At 40.5% G+C, this 27,310-nt stretch overlaps 1 protein-coding gene across 4 annotated transcripts in view; it reads left to right on the plus strand.

Annotated features, from left to right (window-relative positions):
* The window catches only part of RGS17 (regulator of G-protein signaling 17), a 94,116-nt gene extending 73,514 nt beyond the window's left edge, over window positions 1–20,602 (plus strand). For 2 of the 4 annotated variants that reach the window (XM_018560327.1, XM_018560330.1), the window contains exons 3-5: window positions 1,323–1,400; window positions 13,825–14,059; window positions 20,361–20,602. In XM_018560327.1, the coding sequence (XP_018415829.1) occupies window positions 1,323–1,400; window positions 13,825–14,059; window positions 20,361–20,549 (502 nt within the window). In that variant the 3' untranslated portion in view covers window positions 20,550–20,602. Of the gene's footprint in view, window positions 1–1,310; window positions 1,401–13,824; window positions 14,060–20,360 lie in introns of all 4 variants that reach the window. The other 2 variants (XM_018560328.1, XM_018560331.1) reach the window with 2 other exon arrangements.
* The last annotated feature ends 6,708 nt before the right edge of the window (window positions 20,603–27,310 follow it).

Genomic DNA, 27,310 nt, shown 5'->3' on the forward strand with positions numbered 1-27,310 from the left:
CAAAGTAGCCAATCAGGTGTGCTGCATGCACATGAGCTGAGTAATGAGTAATCAATCTGCTGCTTTCTCTTTATTGCATGGTTGGGGCAGTGATATAACCTAGCTGTACTCTTCAACAGTAGTAGCGGAAAGTCAAGTCACCAACCTCCTGACTGGATGGACAAAAATAAAGCATTTTTTGGCAGATAAAACAGCTCCCATGGATGTATTTTAATTCTGCATGTAGCTGTTTGACTGGAGTTAAGCTTTAAGTGAAAATGTATTTGAATTATTTTGTGACACCCCGCCGTGTCGTCATCGTGCGTGCGCGTGACGTCACCTCGCGCGTGCACGATGACATCATCGCGCATGCGCGGCCATCTGATTGGCGGCTGCCGGGTCCCCTCCTCTCTCCTGACACTGTCGGGCTCTCGGTCTATGATCGAGTGCCTGACTTTTTAGAGGGAGTGACACCAAAATGACTGTCAGTCATTTTGGTGTCGCCCCTCCAATGGTGTCACCCGGGTGTAGGCAGCACCCCCCTTCTGAGGCCACTGATCTAGGGCAACCTAAACAAAAGTGAGCTGAATTGGAGAATTTTTCCAAATCAGCTATTTGGCCCAGATTTTTCACTTCTGCCTTCTCCAAACCCTTCATCCTTATGCGAATCACCCTCTAAGCGTACTTCTGATACTTATATTCAGAGTGCAACATGGTCACCCCCCCCCATATACCTGAATTGCAGTGTTCTTCTCCCAGCAGGCTGCTGCTGTATTTTTAATCTAGTGTGGCGTTGGCAGGATCTGTGAATGAAGAAACTACAAGACTTATGGTTCTCAACTAAATCCAAGTGTGGTCATGTCACTACACTTATAGTCCGTTGACACGTTCTCCCATTCCTGTTGCTGATTGTTCATATCTTGATACGAACAGAGACAGGAGGAAGAGTTTGCAGGAGCCAGAGCATTGCAACCGTGATCCATAAACTGCGATTTATTTATTTGCTGCATTTATTTGGTTTTTAAAGAGTGGAATTTACCTTTAAATCCTTTACTAAATGAAAGGCAGTCAGAGTTATATTAGATAGGTGTTTGTGGCCATTATCCTTTTTTGATAACTCCCACTTCCTGATTGTCTTCGAAACCTCTGACATGTCTCAGAATTTTGTTTTTAATTAGTCCCAAGGCTCCTAACACGCTTTCTCTACAACTATATTTTTTGACAAGCTGACCTAGCAAAACCTTTACATTGTGGTTAATTATGCATTTAATAACACTGTTTAAATTGCTTAACTTTCTCTAGACAAAATAAAGTGTTGTACTACATTGCAGCCTCACTGTTAGGAATGAAGATAGAGGGGAGAATGCAGGAAGAATGGCACACACAACGAAGATGGAGAGCATCCAGGTTGTAGAAGAATGGTAAGTTTTTATTCCATTTTACTCTACACCAACCAAATGTACCATAATATTTTATCTCCCTAACATGTTTCTTCTTGTGTAGTTACTGTCCTCCCATCATTCCATGATGATACAGATTGGTTTTTCTTTCTTTTTTTTTCACAAAAAAATGTATTGTTTTCAAATGAACACACTAGCAGAGTGCAACGTTACAGTATAAGACAGTGCTGACGCAGCAGACAGTCAAATTTGTTGAAAGTAAATTATAGTAAAACTGACACATAGCAAATAAACTGGACGGTTCCATGTAATACACTTAAATCACAGAAGGGTCATCTATTGGAAACCATAATTTAATTACGTGTGTACTGAGGACCGTAAACTGGTCCCAGACCAAACTGCAGACTAACTGGTGGGAGACTAATCCCATTGAACAGGGACTATTAAAAGGACAGCAGGGTGGGAGAGGGGGAAGGGTGACATAAAAGAGGGGGGTTGGGGTATGAGAGGACCAGTTCAACATTAAAATTAAGGGAAAAGGGTAAAGTGAAGGGTGTACATTGGCTCGTATTGGTCGGGCGGGCTCTCCTCTGTTTGCCTTGTAAGGGCTCAAAGAATTGTTAGCTGGGTTGGGTCAAATGGGTTGGGTATGATGTTTTTCTAACTGTTGACAATTTGAACTGACATGATTTTATTGTGGCACAGCTCAACCGCCAATAATGATCTACTCTGCTGTAGTAGTAGTAGTAGTAGTAGTAGTAGTAGTAGTAGTAGTAGTAGTAGTAGTCTAATACCATTCTCTTCTTTAACCCAATCTCCTCACACACTCTTATATTGCACACACATTTTCTTGGGATCTGTTTTTTATGTGAACTAAGCAGGAGCTGGTGGCTACAATCAGAGTTTGTTGTAACTTGTTTATACCTATTGTAGAGCCTTTTGTACCTTTTTAATCAATTAGAGTGTCATTTTAAAAAATCAAGTGGTATTCAATCTTATGAATTTTCATTGTGGATTCTGACTCCCATTAGTAGACAGTTTTAGGAACCAAGTCTTATTCTCTGTATTTTTGTGTAGCCCTGATTAAGGGAGATTGTTGAGCCCCAAAACAGATAGGCTATTTCTTGTCATCTTCCTAATAATCGTGGAATCAATAAAGTTCTGTTCTTGACTCTTAAAGCATGGTTTTGGCACTCCCTAGAGCTTGACTACACGATTTCACAAACGGGTTGACCCTGTACTTGAAGAGAACCCTGTTTTTGTGGGTAACTGCTGAACCAAGACCATTACATTGAATCATAGACACTCCTCCAACCACCTAGAAATCTGGGTTCAGCCCTTCTTATTATATTTCGTAGACGCAATGGCCAAAAACGATCAATACATATAAAGTAAATTTGTTTTAAAGCAAAACCATACCTTCAGCCCTTTGCTAAGGTTGGATGTGAGGGTTAGCTAAGGCCACAGTCTGGCTAGTAACTTATTTTGATTTGCTGTTTTAGCAAGGCCTTCTGCCTAAACATTATCCAATAGAGAGTTGTGAAGAGTCTATAATGGGTTCTCTGCAGCACTCAAGTGGAGAGGCCTGTAAAATTGCTGCCAGTTAAAAATTTATGGTTGCAGAATTATTTGAAACCTGTATGAATATTTCATATTTCATAAAGTTGATGTCAGCCACAATTGGACATAAAGACACAAAGTCATAAACAATTGTCTTTTTTGTTGTTGTAGAAAATAGCTTTACTTTTTTGTATCCTTTTTTTGCATCTGAGTGCTGGTGATCTCCTGCAGCCTTCATGCAGCCAATTCTTGCCTACACACACACATACTCCAGGAGCAGCTGCATGTCAGTGCTTATAGAGGGTTTTCTGATGGTGGCAGTGATAGAACATGCCTCTGCAATGGCCACTCATACTCTACACCTGAAGCATGTTATAACTAGGGATGAGGTTTGCAGCAATCCGCAGGATTCACAATATTGGGAATTGAGTACATTTGCCCAAAAAGTAAGGAACAACCTATAATGCAGTGCATGACATTTTCCCCTTGTAAGATGAGTCACAACTGCCAATAATTTAAAGAAATGGATAACTCAGCCCCCTTTCTAAAAAATTAGTGGGTTCAAAGCAGCCATATTGTCAGTTTGTGTTGGAGTTGTATATACAACAGCAGAAGTTTACCATTGCATATACTGTATAGGCAGACTAAAGGAGATAAAGACGCTTCTATCTCACTGTTCAGAGGAAACCAAGATTATAGCACATTTCCCACTGGACATCAATTTTAATTGGCTCAGCGATAGTGATAAAATTGCTGGCCATTGATAAATAATTTGTGACAAACTACAAAATATTGATCTGAAAAAAAAAAACTCTTTCCTAAAATATACTTTTTAAAGCATGGTTTCTCTGACAGAGGGTAATTCATTCTTTAAGTGTGAGGAAATTGTATGCACACTTCACACATGATGGCTGTGGCAAAATATGCACTTGTTAGCATTCCATCACTTCAAAGCACTCACATGTCACATGTGTCTATAGACAAACATTGCAATGCTTAGTATAGATCTGTATGTGTAGTAAAGAAAAATGTATAATGTTATTTTTTTATTGTGTAAAGTGCTAATTAAATATATTTTAATAAAATGTGTTATGTAAGTATAGCATTTTTTTATTTTTTTTTTACTAAAAGTGCTTTCAAAGCTTGCAATCATCTATTATGTGAATGCCCAATCAATAGACTGGTTTGATGAATCTGACAATCACTGCTACTGATTGTCATAAATATCATGTGATGAAATGTCAAGATTAAAGCTGAAGTGTAGTGTACTCATATAGTACCTTCCCTTGTTCCACCCTTTACCCCCTTTTCAAAACAATGCTCACATTTTTGTGTGTGTTTCTCCCTGCTGGCCACTGGGTGCTACAGACTTTAACTGTGCAGTTTGCTGATTGGTTGCTTGAGCAGGCACATCTAAAGGGATTCCAAGGATGTGCTCTTTCATGTAACTCTAAAAAATACAAAAAAGGGCGCAAGCACTTCAGCATGTAGAAAAGTCAATGTTTATTGACTTCACAAGTGTCCCATCATCAGTACTCTGATGATGGGACACCTGTGAAGTCAATAAACATTGACTTTTCTACTTGATGGAGTGCTTGTGACCTTTTTTGTAGTTTTTGGACTTATTGTGCGGAGGCATCCGCTGTCCTTTCAGCACCCACCCTAAAACTAGGGTTTTCTATCCAGGCAGGAGTGTGATGGGTGTGTATGTGTTTTGAACTTTCATGTAACTTTGTCACGATCCGGGATCAGGCTCAGAGTCCAGTAGCTGAAACAGCAGGACAATTTGTGGTATAACAGGCCGGGTTCAAACGCTTGGGAAGAAAATGATTGGTGGCAGAGCAAGCTAATAGCTGTGAGAGGGGGGCATTGACAGTATGGATCCTGGGGAGAAGTAATTGATGAATGTTGGAAGCTATTCAGGCAGGAACTGAATGTGAGCTCAGGATAGCTGCTGCAGCTCCGAAGGGTTATATTGTGAAGATACAAGTTTTCAGGGAGTTGAGAGTAATCAGTTTAAAGCAGGGGCGGAGTGACAACACCTGGGCCCCGTGGGCAATATGAGATTATGGGGCCCCTTTCTGCTCTGCCCATATACACGCCCCACCCACAAGCCCCACCCAAATATATTGTGTTACAGAAATTATTTCTCCACACTATTTTCAAAATAGCAGGTCTATTGGCAGGAGAATTTCAAAATTTACATCAGTATAGGCAATTTGGTAAGTGAGATAAATGGCAAAATGTTTCTTTTGACTTAGATTCTTCAAATCAGCCAATTATCCTGGGTAAATTGCAGGAGAATTAGTAGGAAAATTGACAGGGGAACTGAATAATCTAAGACCAGAGTGGGGGTTTGGACACATATCACACGTGAAGTATGCAAGACCCTAAACCCCCCCCCCCGCTCTGGTGCGTGTAGTAAGCCCCCCGAATGGTCCATCTGTCTGATTAGTCAGTCCACCCAGGACAAGAACCAATGCATAGCAAACCTCAGACCAGAACCAATGCATGGCAGACCTCAGACCAGAACCAATGCACGGACAGATGTGGAGGGCAGGAGTGGAGGATCAGCAGGGCATATGTGGAGGGCAGATGTGGAGGATCAGTAGATCAGTAGGGCAGATGTGGAGGATCATCAGGGCAGATGTGGAGGATCAGAGGGGCAGATGTGGAGGTTCAGTGGGGCACATGTGGAGGCTCAGCGGGGCACATGTGGAGGCCCATCAGGGCAGTTCTGGAGGATTAGCAGGGCAGATGTGGAGGCTCAGCAGGGCAGTTCTGGAGGATCAGCAGGGCAGATGTGGAGGCTCAGTGGGGCAGATGTGGAGGATCAGATTGGCAGATGTGGAGGCTCAGCGGGGCAGATATGGAGGCTCGGCGGGACAGCTGTGGAGGCTCAGCAGGGCAGTTCTGGAGGATCATCGGGGCAGATATGGAGGATCAGCGGGGCAGATGTGGAGGCTCAGCGGGGCAGATGTGGAGACTCAGCAGAGCAGTTCTGGAGGGTCAGCAGGGCAGTTCTGGAGGGTCAGCAGGGCAGATGCGGAGGATCAGAGGGCCAGATGTGGAGGCTCAACAGGGCAGATGGGCGGAGGGGGTCATTGCTGGCGCCGGGACTGAATCTCACTGGGCCCCCGAAGCACACCTAAACATCTCACTGGGCCCCCACATGCTATGCCACTGGGTGACAGGCCCCCCTGGCCGTGGGCCCTCGGGCAGTGCCCGACTACCTGAATGGTCAGTCCGCCCCTGGTTTCAAGTTCAACACAACACAGGAGAGAACTTGCTACAAGTGTGTGGACAAAAGGTAAGGTCCATAATTGAAGCAAAAATCCCAGCAACAAATAACTCATTAACTACTTCAGTACCAGCATGTTAAACCTCCATCATTACCAGGCCTTTTTTCAGTTCTTAGTGCTGTGAAAGTTTTACTGAGAATCACAACCCTGTAACCAAATTCATTTTATACAATATAATTTTTTTAGACAGGTAGAGCTTTCATTTATTAAATGTATAAAATATTACAAATAACAATGTCAGGACAGTCCCAAAATGTAGACAGTACAGATATGAACACAGAAAAGCGCCAAAAAGGACTACTCCGCCAGTATGGACCAATATAAGCACAAGTGTAATCAGAAACAAGTCTGTTAAAAAATATATAAATAATAAAAAGCACGTGTGTAGAAAGGTCTGCAGGATGCTGCCCCCAAACCAGCCAGGGAGACCGCAAAATCTAGGGAAAAAAAACAAACAGGGGGCGCCTTTCCTGGTGCAGACAAATTTATTAAGATCAGGATCAAAGGTAGATAAAAAACATACTCACAAAATTCAGCATGATAATGATATAAAAAGTAAGTCCATGGACCCAACAGAAAGTCTATGGAAGCTGCACAATCGTGTCTATGTGTCAGCAGAGGAGACTGTGTGATGACGCGTTTCCGGGGTCACGCCCCCTTCATCAGATCTGGCACACCAACTTTCTGTTGGGTCCATGGACTTACTTTTTATATCATTATCATGCTGAATTTTGTGAGTATGTTTTTTATCTACCTTTGATCCTGATCTTAATAAATTTGTCTGCACCAGGAAAGGCGCCCCCTGTTTGTGTTTTTCCCCAAAATGTAGACACTCCAGGGTGCTGCAATTTTTTGGACATGACAAACATGACCAAGCATGGAGCTTGGTAATGGTGCACAATATACAATAAATGTACAGTTCATACACAGAGGGAGTCAAAGGTGAAGGGGTTAATGTACAGGTCACATACAGTGGGAAGATGGTCATAAATGGGTTAATGTGCAGGATGAGGGAAGTAAAAGGGGTCAATACACACATCAGAGCAGAGATAAAATGGAGCTGACATATACAGGAAAGGGGGGGAGGGGGTGAAAAAGTAAAAATGATTGCAAACCTTATTTTTTGTTGCTGCTTCTGCAGCTTGTTTTCACCAGAAACTAATGACTGTACCACTCATCCCTTCTTCTTTACTTCTTTTATTCTCCCCTTCCTCTGCTGTAAGAGGAAGGGGAGGGCTTTGCAATGGAAACTTTGCAATGTCAAACAATTTCCTTGCATGTAATTGGGTATTCTTTGTAAACCTTTGTGTCATGATTGTTACAATCATCAACCAGTGGATACTTACTATTCTTCATAACACACACCAGTTTATATGGAAAATATTGGTCTGTATCCACTGTGACATGAATATAATTGCCAGCACACCATTGCAGTCGTGTTTGTAACAGGTGTCCCTTGTGAATCAAATCACCACATGGATACCCCAACCACTAGTTCAGAGGTAGGAAAACCTCGGCACTTCAGTTGTTGTGGAACTACAAGTCCTATGACGTATTGCAAGACTCTGACAGCTGCAGGTGAGGTGGACCTGCCAACGTTGCAACCGGTGCAGCTGCACTAGGGAGGCTGGGGGGGCAGTGACATCTGGTCCCAGGCACCACCTTATTTGGAATACAGGGCAGTGCACAGTCCCCGGGGGGGGGGGGTTAATGGGCCTCTGAGCGGAAGGGGTTGGGTCTATCAGTAACAGAGTGTGCAGGTGCCGGGAGAACCGGAGGAGAGCTGGAGATGGAGGAGGTGGAATAACAGGTGAAAGATGCAATGTACCCGAGTATAGAATGCGGACTGTACGGGTAGCCAATCAGAACTGGCACTGCTCAGAGATTCTTGTGCACATAGAGAACTCGGTGTATATACAAATTCATGTTTATAGAGATCAGTGTATATAGAGATCAGTGTGTGCTATACTCCTCTCTGTCTATATAGAGATCAATGTTTATATAGAGATCAGTGTGTGCTATATTCCCCACTGTGTATATACTGTAGATATCAGTGTGTATATAGAGATCACTGTGTGCCATATTCCCTACTGTGTTATAGAGATCAATGTGTGCTATACTCCCCACAGTGTAAATAGAGAACCAGGGCCGGACCATCTGCCGGTGCAGCTGGTGTAATGGACTTCGGTGGGGGGGAGGGGGTGGCAGGTTTTTGAGCCAGGTGGGTGGAGGTTGGTTGGGGGACAAAAATCTTGCCTTTTTGCTCCTTAGGTCCGCCTTTGGCTACTGACATGACTTCCAGCTGGTGTGCCAAGGTTGCCTATCTGTGCACTAGTTGATCCAACTGGGACAGTCCATACGATGATAGAGTACACACTTTCTACTTACCAATTCATTGGACCACATTCATTACAAAACCAGCACACTGAAAAGCTCATAAAGTTTTTCTCTGAAGTCTCTTATTTAGACAAGGCATGTCAGTGGATACTAAGAAACTGGGGGGACAAATTGCCATGCAAAAAAGGGTGAATATGATTAAGGAGATCTGCATCAGTTGCACCATTAGCTGTATGAAAAAGGCTTTGTGGATAGTGGGAGCATGTACCGTCCCAATTACCACATATGTACAGGAAGCTTCTGCATTGTTAAAGGAAGGCTTTCACGTCTCCGCTATATGTTTTTTAAAGAAGGGTAGAGGGGGAGGTAATCTGTAGCCCTAAAACACTTCCTAACCTAGGGTGACAACACTGCTCCTACATTGAGTGAGTGTTGTCAACCTAGTAGAGGAAGTGTGTCACTGGCAGGATCAGCAGGCGAACATAAAGGAAAAAAAACGAATGCAGTCACCTCATCGAAGGACTAGTAAGCTGCAGTAATTGATCATTTTTGTTCTTGGGTTTAGATACACATTAAGGTAGGATGCCTTACATGTACTTTAGTGAGCATTGAAGCGTTCATAGAATACAGAGTGGCACATTTAAAGAATTTGGATTACCAAGATTCCCACAGCATCTGAGTCTGGGAAATCCTCTAGCTCTGGGAAGGTAAAGCACATCTTTGTTTTGGCCAGAACCCAAACTATGGTTTAAGCTCATATAGCGAGGCAGCCAACAATCTGAGATCAGACTGTTTAAAAACAGCTATTTAAAACTCAGTGTTTCTTGGGAATCAAATATATGTTTACAATGCAGGACCTTAAGTTATGTGCCCACTGAAAATAAGTTAAGAGTGGGAAAAACGGCAGCAATGTGTACCAATGAAAAAAAATCTGACCAAATACTGTACATATCTACAGACAAGCATGCCTTGTTATTATATTATGGACATATTAAATATGTATAAATTACATGGCATCATGGTTTTAGTGTAGCTTGTTGCTCTTATACAAACGTATTAGTGTTAGACAACTTTGGAAAACAGTTAAGACTGCAGGGTAAAGGGAAGTAATTAATGAATCTAAATGCTAATTTGTCTCATTTATATTATTTCAAGTAGATGTAAACCCTTACTGAATTATATTGTTTGCAAAAGCTCTATGTATCAGAAACGATTGCCGTTATTTTTTCATGAATTACGCCATTTTAATATTCACCATTTACATCCATTTACTCATCGAACGGGCGTCCAGGGATAGTGATTGATTCCTAACTGCATGTAATTGTATCACATACGATTACATGCGGTGTGCCCACGTTCTGCTGCTTTCAAATGCAACCACTGTCACTCAATCATTAACTCGAACATGTGACAGCTACCGCTTGTAGATGGCAGATTTGGCATTCCTGATGCAGGTATCCCTAAACACACCTAAACTATAGGTGTGAATTTAGCCTTAGGCTGGGTTCACACCTAGGCGTATCGAATATGCGCATTTGTGCCGCCCGTTTTTACAGCGATTCGCGATAATAAAACGAGCACCAAACGCGCGTTTCCGAGGACTATCTGGCTGTATCCCAATGGATACACGCGGCAAATAGGCCCTAAAGAAGCTCCTGTACACTGTAAAACGCCCAGGTGGGAACCATGCCCATAGGCAATCATTGGTTTTCACATGTTCAGAGTTTTACAGAGTATAGGAACGCGCTGTAAAACGCCCAGGTGTGAACCAGGCCTAAGAGTGGGTTTTTTGCTGGTGACTACAGTGAATAACGCCTGCCTAATGTATGTTGAAATGGACAGCTATATTCTCCATTGGAAGCCCGTGTAGGGTGATAACACTCTGTATCCCAGTTGAGCTCATGCATTGTCACCCTTACAACAGCAAGTGCCTGAATAAGGATCTACATGGCGGGATCACCAGGTATTATTTTAGTAAAAACTGCAAAAATGTAAAAAATGACTTTTGACATTATGTGAATATATCAACACGTCTGAGATTTTAGTGACTGGACTTACATAAGGTTTAAAGCACAACTCCAGCCAAAGCTTGTTTTAGTTGTGGACAGAGGGGGGAAGCAATGAACCCATGTCAGGTACGTATTACTTTATATTTCCTGCTGCGACAGAAAGGGATGGGGAATCTCTCCAGTATGGACAATGGGGTTGATTTACTAAAGGCAAATAGGCTGTTCACTTTGAAAGGAAATTTGCACTTTGCAGGGGAGGATTCATCTTAGTTTAGTGAATGAGGTGACACTCTAATGACTTCCATCACCTAATCCTGTGCAAGCAAATGTACAGTTCCTTGCTTATGATTGGGTATTCTTTGCAACATGAAATGTCACCCCTACAAGAAAATACTTTTTGTCTATAACATTCGGAACCACTATCAGGGTATTCCTAATATCCATCTGTTCCTGTCCTAGTAAGAACCACTCCCCTCATTTCATTTCCTGCTGTCACATGGACAGGAATGAGGTGAAATTTTCCCACGGGGTCAGCGACAGGAATAATCACCTGACAGTATTTACCCTTCCCAAGTCCATCCAAAACAAGCTAAAAACGTTTTAAAAGTTTAAATTCTAAATTTTATGTTGGTAGATGTGAGAATATAAACAATGAGCCCCTGAAACAAGTAATTTAGTTGTGGGTTGAGCATGGATAGAACATCTTCCAAGTTAAAGCTGATCTCTGGGCACAAGAACTTTTATTTAAATATATTTCTAAATGGCCACAAAGGATAATTATCCACTTTGTGCGCACCAAATGCCTTTTGTAAAAACCCAGAAATTATTATTTAAAAGCAGCAGTGGCACCATCACTATGCTGCACAAAGCATTATAGAGAGCAGAGCTGTGGGAGTGGCCAGCAGACTCCACCCTCTACATCAGTGCTCCCCAACCTTTTTATCGCCGCGGACCGGTCAAGGTTTGATAATTTTACCGAGGCCCGCTGAGGGGGGGATGTTGATTGTTTATATTTTAGATTGGAATCACCAACCTGAGAGGACCTGTCAGTGTGCCTTTGCTATTATATAGGGGGATTGTTATCCCCCTATGTAATAGCAATAACAATAAGTGTAAAAAAAACATAAAAAGAGTAAAACAATAAAACAAAGTCACATAGAAAAGTTAAACCTCCCCATTTTTAAGTCCCCCACCCCCACATTTACGCACATATAAACGTAAATACGCGTTTGCTGCGCCAGAATGCGAAAATGACAATTGCGCTACACATGTTACATATCGTCGCGAACGTCAGAGTAAGAGCAATCATTTTATGGCCATCAATCACTGATGAGCAGTAAAAGCTTTTAAAGCGTCGCCTATGGCCAATTTTGGGTATTGTAGTTCTTTGAGGTTTTGCGCGCGCAATTTTAAGGCTTGACATGTTTTGTGTCTTTTTACCCGACGTGACCCCGTCTTTTATATTTTACCAAAAATTGGGTAATAAATGTTTTATCATTTAATATAGGGGAAACAGTTTAAAAAAAAAAATTTGTGTACTTTTCCCTTAATATAGTAAAAAATAAAAACCCAGTGGTGATTAAATACCACCAAAAGAAAGCTCTATCTGTCCCCAAAAAATGGTATAAAATGTATTTCAGTGCAGCGTTGCATGACGGAATAAACGTCAATCAAAGTACTGCAGCGCTGAACACTGAAAAATGGCCTGGAGGGGAAGGGGGTTTAACACCGCAGACTTGAAGTGGTTAAAGCAGCACTCTGGGGGGGAAAAATATTAACCCTTGCAGTGGGACTGCCCTCACACTGCAAGGGTTAACTGCTTGTTTTTGTCTTGGGACTAAAATAGAAAAGTTATACTTACCCGATCCTCGGAGGCAGCTAGCTCTTAGACCGGTCCTTCTAGCGTCTTTCCCCCTCCACTCCAGCGGTCTAAGGTCCTTGAGTCATCACGTTCTATACACAGTGTATGGACATGAGAATGCAGAGGGACGTACCATCGGTGCCGCATAGGAAGAGACAAGCAGGAGGGGGTACTGTGACAGCCGGCCAGCTCGGGGGATCAGGGGAGTATAACTTTTTTATTTTAGTTCCTAGACGAAAATTAGCACTTTACCCTTGCAGTGTGGGGCCCCCGCACTGAATGTTTTTCTATTCATGACAGAAAAGAGAGATGACTATAGTCTACTTGTGTTCCCCATGGTCTCTGTGTGTGTGTTGTAAAGTATCCACCGCTCCAAGATCACTCCCGTCATGGACTACAATCTCACATTTACTTAGCTAATTTGTATTGAAGGTATAATCTACTTTACAACACACACACACAGGGACCATGGGGAACAAAGATAGCCACCCTCCAGAAGGAAGGACAGTGCCAGCACCAATTCAGAGCTGATTTGAGGATCTACAGCCGAAGGATACACAAATAAGGTACAATATTGTTAATAGTTCAGGTACTTAGATGCATTTTTAAGATTTAACTTGCGGGTTTAGTGTCACTTTAACCAGTCCTTTTCATTACATAGCGAGTTGTGATTTAAATTGTATGTATAGCCATTTTTTTTTAAATTTTGTATAGAATAGGGAAGGGTTGATACACCTGTATTTTGTGCTGTCTGTGCGATGGGGAGATTTTCCTGCATTTCTGGCCCTGGAGCCGCAACAGGAATTGAGAGAAAATCTCTACAAAGAGAGGGGAATTCCTCTCTTAGACAGTTTTCACTGGAACACGTGTCCCCATTGGAATAATTACCTTCACCTCTAGTTCAGTTGATAGCTCTTACATTTTGGATTTCCCATCACTTTCTGTCTTGGTAACAGTGGTCACCAGGACTTATATAGTATAATCAATAAGTTAAAATAAAAACAGTTTTGGCTATGTATACACTTTAACAGAGTCCTTAGCTTTTCCTCCAAGATCTGCCAAGATAAAGTGCAAGGACATTACAGTACTGCCAGTAGAAAGTTAGTAAATGCTGTAAGACTGGGGAACCCTATCCAGTAGAGTATAAGTAATGCATTTAATATGAGCCTACAATAGGCAATGAAGTGGGTTTAACTATTAAAATGCTTCAATGTAAGTAGGTATGCAAATTATGCTAATCAATTAAACAGGTTTATTTTTGTTAAAATTATTATTAATGATCTTTCAATCAGTAAGTCAGAGAAGTATACGTGTGTCATGTGGTTAATAAGTCAATGATTACAGAATGATTTCCTTGTAATTATTTGGATTTTCAGCAAAAGCCCTACTGCAGAGGAAGTCATATCTTGGTCTCACAATTTTGATAAAATGATGAACAGTCCCGCTGGAAGAAATCTCTTCCGGGATTTTTTACGCACAGAATACAGTGAAGAAAATCTTCTCTTCTGGTTGGCATGTGAAGACTTGAAGAATGAGCAAAACAAGAAACTGGTTGAAGAAAAGGCTAGGAATGTATATGAAGATTATATCTCTATACTCTCACCAAAAGAGGTACATTTTGCTTTATGTGTATAAACTGAACTAGGATGCAAATAAAGGTCAAATACATACAAACCAGTCAACTGGATTTCATATGGGTGTAAAGTATAGGTTACGCTAACCTCTGTGTATCATCCTGTTTGTGTCTAAGATTCCTAAAGTACCTGTAACATGTGCCTTGAAGTAAAAACCCGGCCAAGACATTTATATTGGTTTTGGATAAAACTGAGAAGGGTTTGGATGTAATTGAGAAGGGTTATAATCAGGGGCATAACTAAAAATCACAGGGCCCCATAGAAACATTTTGTATGGGACCCTGTGAATTCTAGTTACGCCCGCCTGATATCCCAAACAACCCAATGAGAGTGACCCTGCAGAGCCCACCACAGACTCTCTATGGTAGGCTCTGCTGGGTCTCAGGTGGGCTGGTCAAGCCCTCTTACCTGTCAGCCTTGATCGCTCTCTGCCTCCTCCGTCGCTGGTCCTTTGCTATTCCACTTCAGGACAAAGACAGCAATAAAAACCTTTTCTCAATTGGTCGAAACGTGAAAAAAGATTTAGCTGCAGTCTTTTAAAATGTTACAATAAATATCTGGTTGTAGACATTAGATCGGGATGGGCAACCTTGGCACTCCAGGCTGTCTGCACCGCCATTATATAGTTGTATGTAGATGTCTGGTCTGATTATCCAGCTGTTGTTGTGCAGCTGATTTGCAAATTAATGTTGCATAAACATGAATGCTTATGTCACCTTAGTGTTTGTAATGAGAAGATTTTACAGATGCCCCCGGAGAAGCCAAATCCAGCTGATAGACCGTTCTCCTGAAACCCGATCAGCCAGCAGTTTCAGCTGAAAGCCTGCAGTCATCATTGACTTAATGTTATCTCTCTATCCTCTCATATTTTTTTTTCCTGATCATGGTGTGCATGTGAAAAGATCAAGATGAGGCATAGGGTTAACATATTAGAAAATCGTTTTGAGGAATACATTTAAATAGTGGAGTTGCATTACATAAGTTAATATACTTCATTTCCATTTTATTAATATTAATTAAAATAAGCACTTCTAAGCATGAAAAGTGAACTATATTAAATACAACAAAATATCTACAGAAATACACTGAATTGCAGGAAAATCAAGAAAGATATGAAAGCAAACCTGTGCTTTTTCAATGCAAGACAAAGCTCTCCCCCACCTCTTTATTCAACCAGCCAACCTTTTAAAAATACCTGGTTCTTCTGAGTATGGAGAAGCATGTGGCTCACTTGATGCAACAGTTTGGTACTTGGTGATTTGCCTGGTGTTGTCTCATTTGGGTGAAGAGAGCCTCAGCTCCGGGTAAGCTCACAGGGCTGCCTTCCTTTAAACCTGGTTGCTGAACGGAGTGGCAGGTGGAGTGAAGGAAAGAGGAGTATAAACTGCAGGGAAAAGGGGGCATTAAAGCTAAACTCCAGGAAAATGCTAAATACACATATAATGGAGCTGTTTTACCCTGGCAAAGGGTTTGTATTTCTGTCCATTTATTCCTGAGATTTTAACTGCTCTGCTACAGAGCACAGCAATTTGTTGCAGGACATAAGACCGGATTCTTCTCTGCTGCAATCAAATAACACAGATCTTGCCCCACGCCCAGCCTGTGACTGGACAGTAAAAGCAGAAGCAGCAGAGTAATGAGCTCTCTGGCTCTCTGCTCTTCTACTATCAGCATGTTCCTTGTTAACACATGAGCACTGTTGCACAACTAGCTGGCAGGATCTCTGCTGTACTGAGATGGCAAGAGGCTGATACCAGGTCACATTCTGATACTGCTTGGGTTTGAAAAAATACATTTATTTTTCTAAAAAATGCAAATGTGCATTTATTTGTGAATTTTATATCCGTAGGTAGAGGCGTGTAGATACGCTCCTAGAGACAGTGGAGTTGAGTTTAAGGTTAAATATTGGTTATAAAGTTTGAGCTTGAAAGCATACCTTGCATTCTTCCCCCAACACTGGCACCTACCCAGACTCCTTTAGAATATTTTGTATTCTTGCTTCTTTTTTTTTATTGAAATTAAAAGGATACCTGTGAAAAAGAGTTTATATATATCAAACAGTTGACTTTGTTAAATTAATTGTATTCTCAGCATCAATCTCAGCTATCTCTTTTAGATAAAACATGCTTTGGAAACAAATCTATGCACATTTTCTATTACACCTCCTGAGACTTGCATACAAAAGAAAATACATTTCTTAGTTTGGCCATTGCATCAGTGCCAGGAAAGGTGCCCATAGAAAGGAGATACCGGTAATCATCACCCAAACTAACTAAATACAGTTAGATTAGAAAGCCGTCACTTGCCTATGAGTGACCTCTACAGTTACCTTGTGGCTGACTGTTTTGGAGAAAGAAATAGTCACCAGGATTGGTATTTCTGAGTTGATTTCTATGGTTTTCCCAGGATGAGGTCAGTGCCATGGATGTGTGTTCTGAGTATTAGCAGCAAATGTTTGGCCAAGAACAACAAGGATATTAATGTCATAATTGTTTGGAAATGTATGAATTCATGTCTATGGGCACCTAGTCAGCTTAAAGGAGAACTATGAGGTGAGTGATTTACAATTACATAGTTAGAGCCGATGATTGACATTGAAACTGTCACACTTTGGCTTTACTGATCGGGAAGTGAACGAACACATACCATCGCTCCCTCCCTTCACGATCAATTCCCTGCAGAGAGCGGTGACTGTCAGTCTAGATAGGCAGAGCCCGCTGTCAATGAGCCAGCTGGGTGGATCTCGGCAATATTATCAGGATCCGTCCCGGCTGTGGCTCTCTCAGTATATACTGAGCTTTGGGTCACAGGAGGATGTTAGTATATGTCTTTCTCTGACCCTAAAGTGAACTATGGGATAAAAAGGTTACCCCATAGTTCTCTTTTACTGATCACAGAGTTAAAATACACTATAGCCCCAATAGAGACACAAATTATTAATAACTGTCCCATATCCCAAGGTTTGTAAGGCATGTTTGCACTTTTTTTTAAATCTCTCTATGCAGCATAATTTTCAGTAATTATAATAACTGTGTAATGCAGGCCATCATTATTGAGTTATTCAGATTTTTAGAACTGAGCTCTTGGATAGGGCTAAATAAATGTATAATAATCAAAAGATCTCTCCAGGCTAGCCACACACATGTTGATTTTTCTGTTCAGCCTCAGGGGCTGAACAGAAAACATAAATTCACTACCCAATTCATGCTAAACAGCGCAGATGAAAGGAATGTCCACTGCCAGCTATTGTATTCAGAAAGCCATGTCGGCAATAAACCCATATGCTAACCTAGGATGCAGACATCACTGGTAGCAAAATACATTAAAAAAAAAATAGATGCAATTCCTAAAACCCTGCACAGTAAAACTTAAACTGTGAGAGCCAGCACTAAGGACCAACCAGGCTCTGCTGCATGGCACAGTGCTTTACAGTAATATTAAAGGCTATTTTTGTACCAATATCTATAGCCAATATCTGTAGCATCTATATAGCATCTGTCCTGCTTCTTGATCTTGAAGTTTTCCTTTCCCTAGATTAAGCTTGTCCTCTGAGTGCAAGGTCTTATGAAGCCACCCTTGACTACGGCTCCCAGCCTGCATACACTGACATGGCTATCCCTTAAACCCAGAGCAGCATGCCACTTCCCTGCTCCCCCTTCCCCCTGGGTTCTCAGTGTGCATGTTCCCCAAACCTTACTGTGTTCTCTGTGCATGTGCTCCCCTAGTCGGAAGCAGAACCTGGGGGCAGTGAGGAGCTAAAATAGTAAGTCTGACACAAATGTACTAAAAACAAGGAATAGGGAATGTTTCTGCATGATGAGTTAATTCATAGAAAAAAAGTTGGAGGGTTTAATACTACTTTAGGTCTAACACAAAGGAGAGATGACTCATCAGTGTGATTTTGCTCCTTCATTGTTCAGTGAGCATGCTGGGCGCGTGTCCTGGACACAATTATAATGCTTTTTTGATTCATTTTATTATATTACTAAGAAAAGATTTAATTGATTAAGTCAAAATATTAACAAAGTTTTTTTTATATTTAGAGGTTTATAAACTAGTATGAATATATATTTTTTCATAGCCTCTTTATCTTGTTTACCAGAAGGTGTCATTCACATTGATGGCTGCACTACAACGCACAGCTGCCGGTGTGCGTTAGTCACAGTGATGGCATTTAAACAGTTACTACAAGGGAAAGGCTAGTTACTGCCTGTGTTGTATTGCCAGGGTGTCTGCATCAAAAGTTGAACAGAATTACTAACTTTGCAAGATAAGATAGTTCACGCTTATGAATTTCAACTATATATTTAGGTGCTTACCTGGAGTTCAGCTTAAACGCCATCATGGAATAACTTAATAATTACAACGTAATAATGGTTTTCTTAATGAGTAAGTCTGCACAAACCTTAACCTTTTTGTTTTCTTTAAATGCAATAACGTGTATGAAGGCTACACAAACATTTGTGTACTTTAGTGTTAATAAAAATGTCCTTTCTAGTTTAATTTGCAGCCAACTATGAATTTCTAAAATTAAATGTTTTACACTGCCTGTCCAAAAAAAAAAAAAGTCACACACTCTATTTCGTTGGATAGCCTTTATCTTTGATTACGGCATACATTTGTCGTGTCATCATTTCAATTAGCCTATGCAATGTCAACAAATGTATTTCCAACCCGGAGCTGCATTATTGATGATGATGATGCGTAAAGTCTTCTCCAGCACATCCCAACGATTTTCACTGAGGTTAAGGTCTCATAGTCTGTGGTGGGCAATCCATGTGTGAAAATGATGGGGTCTATTCACTGCTGAAGGATCTAGCCGTAGCTTCGGCTGATCCTTTGGCTAGTTTCGGCCCCAGGACCCCTTCGGTTCAGTAGAACCAAAGGGCTGCTGTACGGGCTATTCACTATAGCCCGTACAGCTCCCGAAGTTGGCCGAGCGGCTCGGTTGAGCCGAAGGCGTATGCCTCGGCTCGACTGAGCCGCAGTGAAAGCCGAAGCTGGCCGGCCGACAGCCTGCTTCTGACAGCTGGGCGGAGCCAGCCGTCATCTCACGGCTGGCTCCAGCCACTTGCAGAGAGAACAGCGTCCCTGGTTACCACGTAACCAGGGACGCCATCTGTCATTATACACTGAGAACCCGGCGGGGCCACTATGATATCACAATGGCCTCTCCAGGTTCTCAGTGCGTAATGACAGATGGCGTCCCTGGTAACCAGGGATGCCAATCTGTCATTACTCTCCCGGACACTCTGGGAGTCTAATACGGCTTCTGGCCGCCCAGGAAAGAAACACTTTCTCCCAGAAAGGTTTACTCTGCTCGATCGAGCAGAGTAAACCTTTCCTTGCGATCTGGTTTTTTTTCTGACATGGGGCCTCAGTCAGAAAAAAAAGCCAGCATAGGAATGCATAGTTAGATTCCTATTGGCTATTTCACTTTGCAGAACCGCCCGACAAATAGAAAACAGTTGGGCGGAGCTAGCTGCCACTGCTAGCTCCACCCAATCCTTTTCTATTTAATTTTTTCTACTTTTTAACTGTTTTTCTATTCTGCTCGGTACCACAGAGGTACTGGGCAGAATAGCCGAGCCGAATGCTGCTCGGGGGCATTTGGCTATTCACTCACTGCTGTTCGGCATCTATGAGAATAGGCCAAACAGCAGCGAGTAGCCTCCCGGAGGTTCGGTTCAGCCGATCCAGATGTTGAATCGGCTGAGTCGAACTCCTTCTGCACTTCGGGTCGGCCGAACATGTTTGGCCGACCCGAAGCAAGCCGATGTACAGCTGATTTTAGTCGGTGTACAGCTGATTTTAGTCGGTGTACAGCTGAAATCAGCCGCACAATCCTGAAGTGAATAGCCGAACAGCGTTCTGCTCCCTTCACTTCGGGTCGGTTATTCACTCGGCTGCCTACGGCAGCTTTGTGAATAGACTGCTATGTCTCATGCTCCCTGAACCACTCTTTTACAATTGGAGCCCGCTAAATCCTGGCATTGTCATCATGGAATATGCCTGTGCCATCAGGGAAGAAAAAAATCAATTGATAGAAAAACCTGGTCATTCAGGTAGGCAGCTGACCTCATTTTTTGGGGACATAACATTGCTGAACCTAGACCTATTTTCTTAAGGCTCTCACCTATTTGCTTAGCTAAATCCAGATGGTGACTTTTTTTGGGACAGGCAGTGTACATATAGGGTTCCCATTATCATTCTTTCTTTTTATTTTGGTCTGTATTTAAAATGCCTAATCAGTTTACTGAAATAATCTGTGTTTATAGGTCAGCCTCGATTCCAGAGTCCGGGAAGTAATCAACAGGAATTTGCTGGATCCAACCCCACACATGTATGAAGATGCTCAACTACAGATTTACACACTGATGCACAGAGACTCATTTCCAAGGTTTTTGAACTCACAAGTATATAAGACTTTTCTTGAGAGTACAGAAAGCCCCACTATTGACTCTTAGCTGAACCATTTAAAGACACAAAATGTTCTTCTTTTTATCAATAGAACAAAAAATAAACGTAGTTTAATAACATCAGACGCTGAGTTCCTGGAGAACTCTGGTCGTGCACTACTCAGGCTACTGTGAAGAATAAATAAAAAAAAAAAAGAAAACTGCTTTCTGTCTCCATTTCCCAAGGTCTTTCATGCTTGAGTTTGAGAAATATACAACACTGGAATTGCCACGTTTGTCTTTTACACAATTCACTTGAGTGTACAAAACAATGATCTATTTGATGGACTACAAAGCAACTATGTTATCTCATACTGCATGTGCAAAAAATGAGGTTATCTTCTACTCACCAATCACGTGTTGCAATATACATCAAATATGTGCTTGGCACTACTTTATGTGGAAAACAGTGTTACTTTGAAAGCAAAATGGCAGCAAACTTTGGTTTGCATTTCTTGGTTGAGAATGTGTATTGACAAGACTACTGTAAACGGCTTTTTTTGGTGTTAGAAGTAAGATAATGCAAAGCCAATACATAAATAAGATAACCTTTGATGGAAGTGAAGGAGATAGAAGCTGTAATTCTCAGATGTTCACTGCCAAACTGCGGCTTTTATTTTTGTTACAGAGTTTGCAATGTCAAAGAAGCACAAACCATTTTAAAAAAGGATATATGTCTGGATGACCAAAACTCTTGAGCTGATATTGTTTATTGTTGTTATGAGAAAGAAGCATTTTTATGTACATTTCAGATGTCATATACATACATTGATTTAAATAAAACTGGTCATCCAGTTTTAATAGTGTTGTTTACCATAATGTATTACAGCAAAAAAAGTAACAGAAATAGTTTAATATTTTAAAAATAAAATATAATTTAAGAAAAAGTTTACTTATATGTAACATTTGGAAACCTTTTATTTATTTTATTTTTCACAGGCTTAGTAACGTTTACTTGAAGCATTGGATTTTTGTTTGCATGTTTTACATACATGACAACATGTATCATAAAATATTTTACATATGTATCTTGCATAGAAATCAGGATAAATGGATTAAAAGGGCTATTATATGCTCCCTATGCAAATATTTTACTTATGTTGGTATTTAAGGTAATATATCATTTAAACAAACAATAAATTAAAAAGTAGAAGAATAGCTTATGTTTACAGTGAGGTTACTGAATATTCTGAATTTAATATTCAGCACTTTTGAAATGTTATTATTTATAACGTTGTAGATAAAAAAAAAAAAAATATTTATTACAATAATTGCTTTAGAAAGAAAAAAAATATTTTGGCAAAAAATATTACTGTGCTGTTCAGTATTTTATTCATATTGGTTCTACCTGGTAACCATATGAAAAAATGGTGTAAAGATAATCTATAAGTAAAAAATATAAGTGAACGTAGCAAAAAAAGATATAATTAAATAATTGTAATGTTCTTTTTTTTCTTAAAGATATTAAATTTAAAAAAAAAAAGTTACTTCTGATTTCAATATTTGCAGTTGTTGCTAAGCAGCACTTTTCTCCTTTTCTCCTAAGTAACTTAATTTACTATGTTGTATTTTTTAGTGTCATTTTAATGTTATGGTGCTTAAGGCGTGATAACATAGTACAGATCTGTACAGACATTGGAAAATATGTAGAGGAGATGAAAGCAGAATTTTAACACTCCGCAAGTAGTTGTTCTTAAGCAGTCATTTACATGACACAATTTTGGAGAAACAAGGTCTCTTTTTAGTGTAAGAGGAAAGCCTTCTTGTGTGCCATACTAGGAGAGACAAGCAAGGCTTCTCCACTCTTCAGTATCCAGTTAAAACCCAACTGAAGTTTAAAAAATACATCTCCTTTTCCCTAAGAACAGGTTGCAGAGAGGACTGCTGTTATCCAGCAAGAGTCTATCTGCAGTGGTTCATAGTCACAGACAGAGTTCTCCAATCAGCAAAGCACATGCTTCTGGTTGATTGAAGAGCTGTATCTGTGACTCGGGAGGATGGAGGGTAATTTCTGCATTTCAGACCACTGCAAAGAGACCACTGCTCACAGACCAGCAGCTGTTGGGGCTAGGCCTGGGGAGAATGTGTGCTATTCACAACAGTAAGACACTTACTTTTAAAGTGACACTAACTTGGGGGTTGAATCTTAAAAATACATTCAAGTACCTTAACTATTAACAACAATGTATCTTATTTGTGCATCAATCAGCTTTAGATCCTCAAATCATCTCTGAATTGGTGCTGACACTGTTCTTCCTTCTGGAGGGTGGTTACTTTTTGTTCCCCATGGTTCCTGTGTGTGTTGTAAAGTTGTCACTGCTCCAAGCTTGCTCTTGTGATGGACTACAGTCTCACATTTAATTTACTAATTTGTAGTGAGCTTGTAGTCTATCATGGGAGTGAGCTTGGAGCGGTGGCTACTTTACAGCACACACAGTAACCATGGGGAACAAAAGTAGTCATCCTCCGGAAGGAAGGACAGTGTCAGCACCAATTCAGAGATGATTTGAGGATCTACAGCCAAGTGATGCACAAATAAGATAAATTTTTCTTAATAAGGGACTTAAATGCATTTTTAACATATTCCTCAGGAGTTTAGTGTCACTTTAAGTTTCCAGCTAATTCAATAGTCTATAATAGCCTATAATCTCTATAGTTTTTTTTAACTTCAGTTGGGCTTTAAAGGAAATATACATCACCCTTTTCTAGAAATAAAAAAATACAGGGCTTGAACTCTGTTTTTAAAACTTTTTACCATATCTTTTTAACCAGGTGACATACTGTGTATTAAACCGGCATTTTCTTGATGATTTCAATGTCCCAATACTTTTAATAACTTTGAATGCATGATAATTATATTAATTAAAAATGGCATTACTGGTGCCACAAAAACATAAAACTGCATGGGTCGTGCTTGTACCAGATTTTTCTCTCAACTGGTTTTGAAAATGCACATGTGTTATGTAGCTGTATCCAACCTTGAAATATTTCGATAAAATGGCAGATATTTTTTAATTACATTAAAGGTGCAGTCAGACATAGTTTGTGTATTATTTTGTTTATCTCTTTCTTTATACATATTGTCTTAGATTAAAAAACAAGCGCATTTGGCAAGTTCCTAAAACTTAGGGGTCTATTCACAGAGCTACCGAAGGATCGAGCCGTAGCTTCGGCTGATCCTTCGTGTAGTTTCGGCCCCAGGACTAGCAGACACTGTTCTGTCATTAGGATGAGAGCTTAGCAGAGTCGGCTTTCATATCCCCGGCAGCTCCGACAAGCTTTAATTCTAATGACAGCTGGTCCCGGCCAATAGAAAACAGTTGGGTGGAGCTAGCTGTCACTGCTGTCACTCCACCCAATCGTTTTCTATTTTATTTCTACTTTTTTAACTGTTTTTCTATTCTGCTCGGTACAGAGGTACCGAGCAGAATAGCCGAGCCGAATGCCGCTCAGCATCTATGAGAATAGGCCCAACAGCAGCAAGTAGCCTGCTGGAGGTTCGGCTCAGCCGATGCAGATGTTGGATTGGCTGAGTCGAACTCCTTCTGCACTTCAGGTTGGCCGACCCGAAGCCACCCGATGTACGGCTGATTTCAGCCGTACAAGCCTGAAGTGAATAGCTGCTACGGCAGCTTTGTGAATAGACCCCTTAATCTTTGATAGTTGCATGTAGGTTTGATTACCCCAGTTTTCTTTTTACTCTTGAATACTTCAGAAATAAGGACTCCCTTTGATTATCCTAGCCTCCCTGTCCTTACCAATTCACTCCTGTAATGGTAACATTTTTCTTAGCTGGAATAATGATGTTACACTTCCACTGATCAAATTTTTATACAAATAAACTCAGGATCCTCCAGGCACATGCTGCCATTCAAAATAAAGCCTAATGAGATGTTAGGTTAAAGTGGTGATCTCTAAGATTTTCATGCTGGGGTCCCAGAGAGCAACAATATGACTGATGACTGAAACTTATGGTAACTACCCATGAGCAAAATATCCTTTCTGGTTGGACCTGTCATTTAACCCGTTCATTCTGAAACCAGACCGTGAACACAGCTAAAACATGGCTTGATTTCTTTTTATTGTTACTCATTTAGAAATCTGCGCCCCTGCATCGTGTATATCAAACTGGTGCTATTTCGGGCCACACAATGCCTCTTACTCTTTCAATCTGGTCCTTAGGCAATCTAAAAATTTACACTGAGGTACCAAACTGTCACATTCATTTTTTGGAATCACTTTCTTACACAGTGCTGCAGTTGAGAGTTTACTTTTTCACCTTTATCACAGTTAAAAAAAATTGATGTTGCTAAACATCAAATTAATTAGCCAACTCAGTTTAGTAATACCCTTATTAAATTTGCATATTTTATTGATTTTAAGTTGGTGTTTTAATTCTCTTAAAATATTTCTACACAAGTCAGTTTTCAGTTTCATTCAAGTGTAACAAAAAAAGGAGACATTTACAAATATTGTATTTACTGAATAAAACTATTTTGATAAAAATGTGAAAATAATACATGCATTGCTGAGCATTTTAGGTACCATGGCCACGTATAGGTCAGTTCACCCAGAAGTGTTGTTATTGTTATAGTTGGTATCTGGTATATAAAATACTTTAGCAAGTGATCATTTTCAACACCCAACCAAGCTTGTAGAAATGAAATACAGATACATGTTGGTATGATTTAATTGAACACAGATTTGCTTGATTTATTTCTCTAAGAAAACAGCTTCTTTATTAAATCAATCCCAATGGCATTATTGTGCAATGCTTTCAGCCCAACTCCAGCCAAAGCTTTTTTTTCTTTTTTACTTTTTAATTTAGTTTGGATGGAGCAGGGATGGGTTACAACTTCTGTAAGGTTTTTTTATTGTTATCTCTGTGCCTTTTGAAGAGATTTCCTTCCAATTCCTGCCGGAATGGGGACACAAAAAAGTTGGAATTTCTGAGGGTGTTTTTAATTGCTTTTCATGCCTTTGTGTCCCTGTGATGTCAATATACCCGATTTTTGTAAGGGAAGCACAAGGACAGAAAGTGAGGGAAACTATCCAAACTAAAACAAAAAAAAAACATTAAAAGCAAATATGCTGTTCATTTTGCAGGGAAATTTTCCCTTTGCCAGACAGTTTTCCTTTAGCTTAGTGAAGGTGGTAAAAAGTCACTTTGCAAAGAATAAGGAATCACGTGCAAGGAAATTTTTTTTTTAAAAAGGACTTTTGCTTACACATGATTAGATGATGGAAGTTAGTGGAACTTCAAGTCATTTACTAAGCTAAATTTAGTAAATCAACCTCCTTTGTCTGGAGTTAGGTTTTAAGTCTGTGGCTAACCCATTTAAAATAGATTTAGATTTCTGATACCCATTTATGTTGTGAAATGCATTTATTACATATGAAATCCATGACTTTATATTTGAAATGGTTTGCAGTATCCCCTATTTACAACCCATGTAGACAGCAGGTGAATCATTGGCCACTGTGTTCAGCAGCTTCTGTGCGAAAGATCAATGTATCCCTGACCTGCCCCTATCTCTGATTAGATTTATAGGTCATATAGGGGGCCAGGCATGTTTTCCAGAGCAGTGCTTGTATTACCACTCGGTGGCCAGACAGCTTGAAAAGAACCGATTCCCAAACACAAAATGAGCCACTAAAAAGGTAAATAATTAAAGTGACTCTAAACGCAGGAGTTAAATCTTAAAAATGCATTTAGGTACCTTAACTATTACACAAATAAGATACATTTTTGTTATCACTCAGCAGTAGATCCTCAAATCATCTCTGAATTGGTGATGACAGTGTCCTTGCTTCTGGAGGGTGGGTACTTTTGTTCCTCGTGGTCCCTATGTGTGTTGTAAAGTAGCCACCACTCAAAGCTCACTCCCTTGATCGACTACAATCTTAGTAGCGTTTAGTTTAATCATTTGTACTAAGATTGTTGTCCAACACAGGAGTGAGCTTGGAGCGGTGGCTGCTTTCCTACACACACTGGGATCATAGGGAACAAAAGTAGCCACCCTCCAGAAGGAAGGACAGTGTCAGCACCAATTCAGAGATGATTTGGGGATCTACAGCTGAGTTATACACAAATAAGATACATTTTTGTTACTAGTTAAGATACTGGAATGTATTTTTAAGATATAACTCCTGAGTTTAGTGTCACTTTAATGTCATTTCAGACATAGAAGTTTGTCTAGCTGAATTACATGGCATTTTCTTGATGGCTACACTTCATATTTAATGATATTGCAGTTAACTTCTCACTACCCCAAAATAATAGTTACAAATTATAGAAGGACACAGTTTCAATTAGTACTGAATTACACACTGTACAGCACCATGCTGGCCAAATTTAACTCTCCCCACAGCAAGATAAAAGTTTGGTCTTTGCATTCTCTCTATTTGAAATTGCTTTATTATTTGGAATAGGAAACACATATTTAACTTTAAAGTAGGGATGCACTGATACCATTTTTTCTGTATCGAGTACAGGCATTCCTCACTTAACGACCGAGTTCTGTTCCTACGACCAGGTCGTTAAACGGATTGGTCGTTAAGTGAGGAACTCTATACAGTACTGTACTGCATTAGTACAGTACTGTATAGCGTTGCCGATGTACAGTACCGAACAGTGTACTGTGCATCGGGCAATGAAAATACTTAGCGGGACCCGCAGTGAAGATCGGAGGATACCACTTCCGCCGGCGACACGGCACACTGACTTTGACGCGCAAGGTCGGAGGTTGATCGGCGGTCCGTCGTAAGTG

The sequence above is a fragment of the Nanorana parkeri genome, unplaced genomic scaffold, assembly GCF_000935625.1.
Source record: "Nanorana parkeri isolate BGI_ZX_2015 unplaced genomic scaffold, ASM93562v1 scaffold450, whole genome shotgun sequence".
Taxonomy (NCBI): domain Eukaryota; kingdom Metazoa; phylum Chordata; class Amphibia; order Anura; family Dicroglossidae; genus Nanorana; species Nanorana parkeri.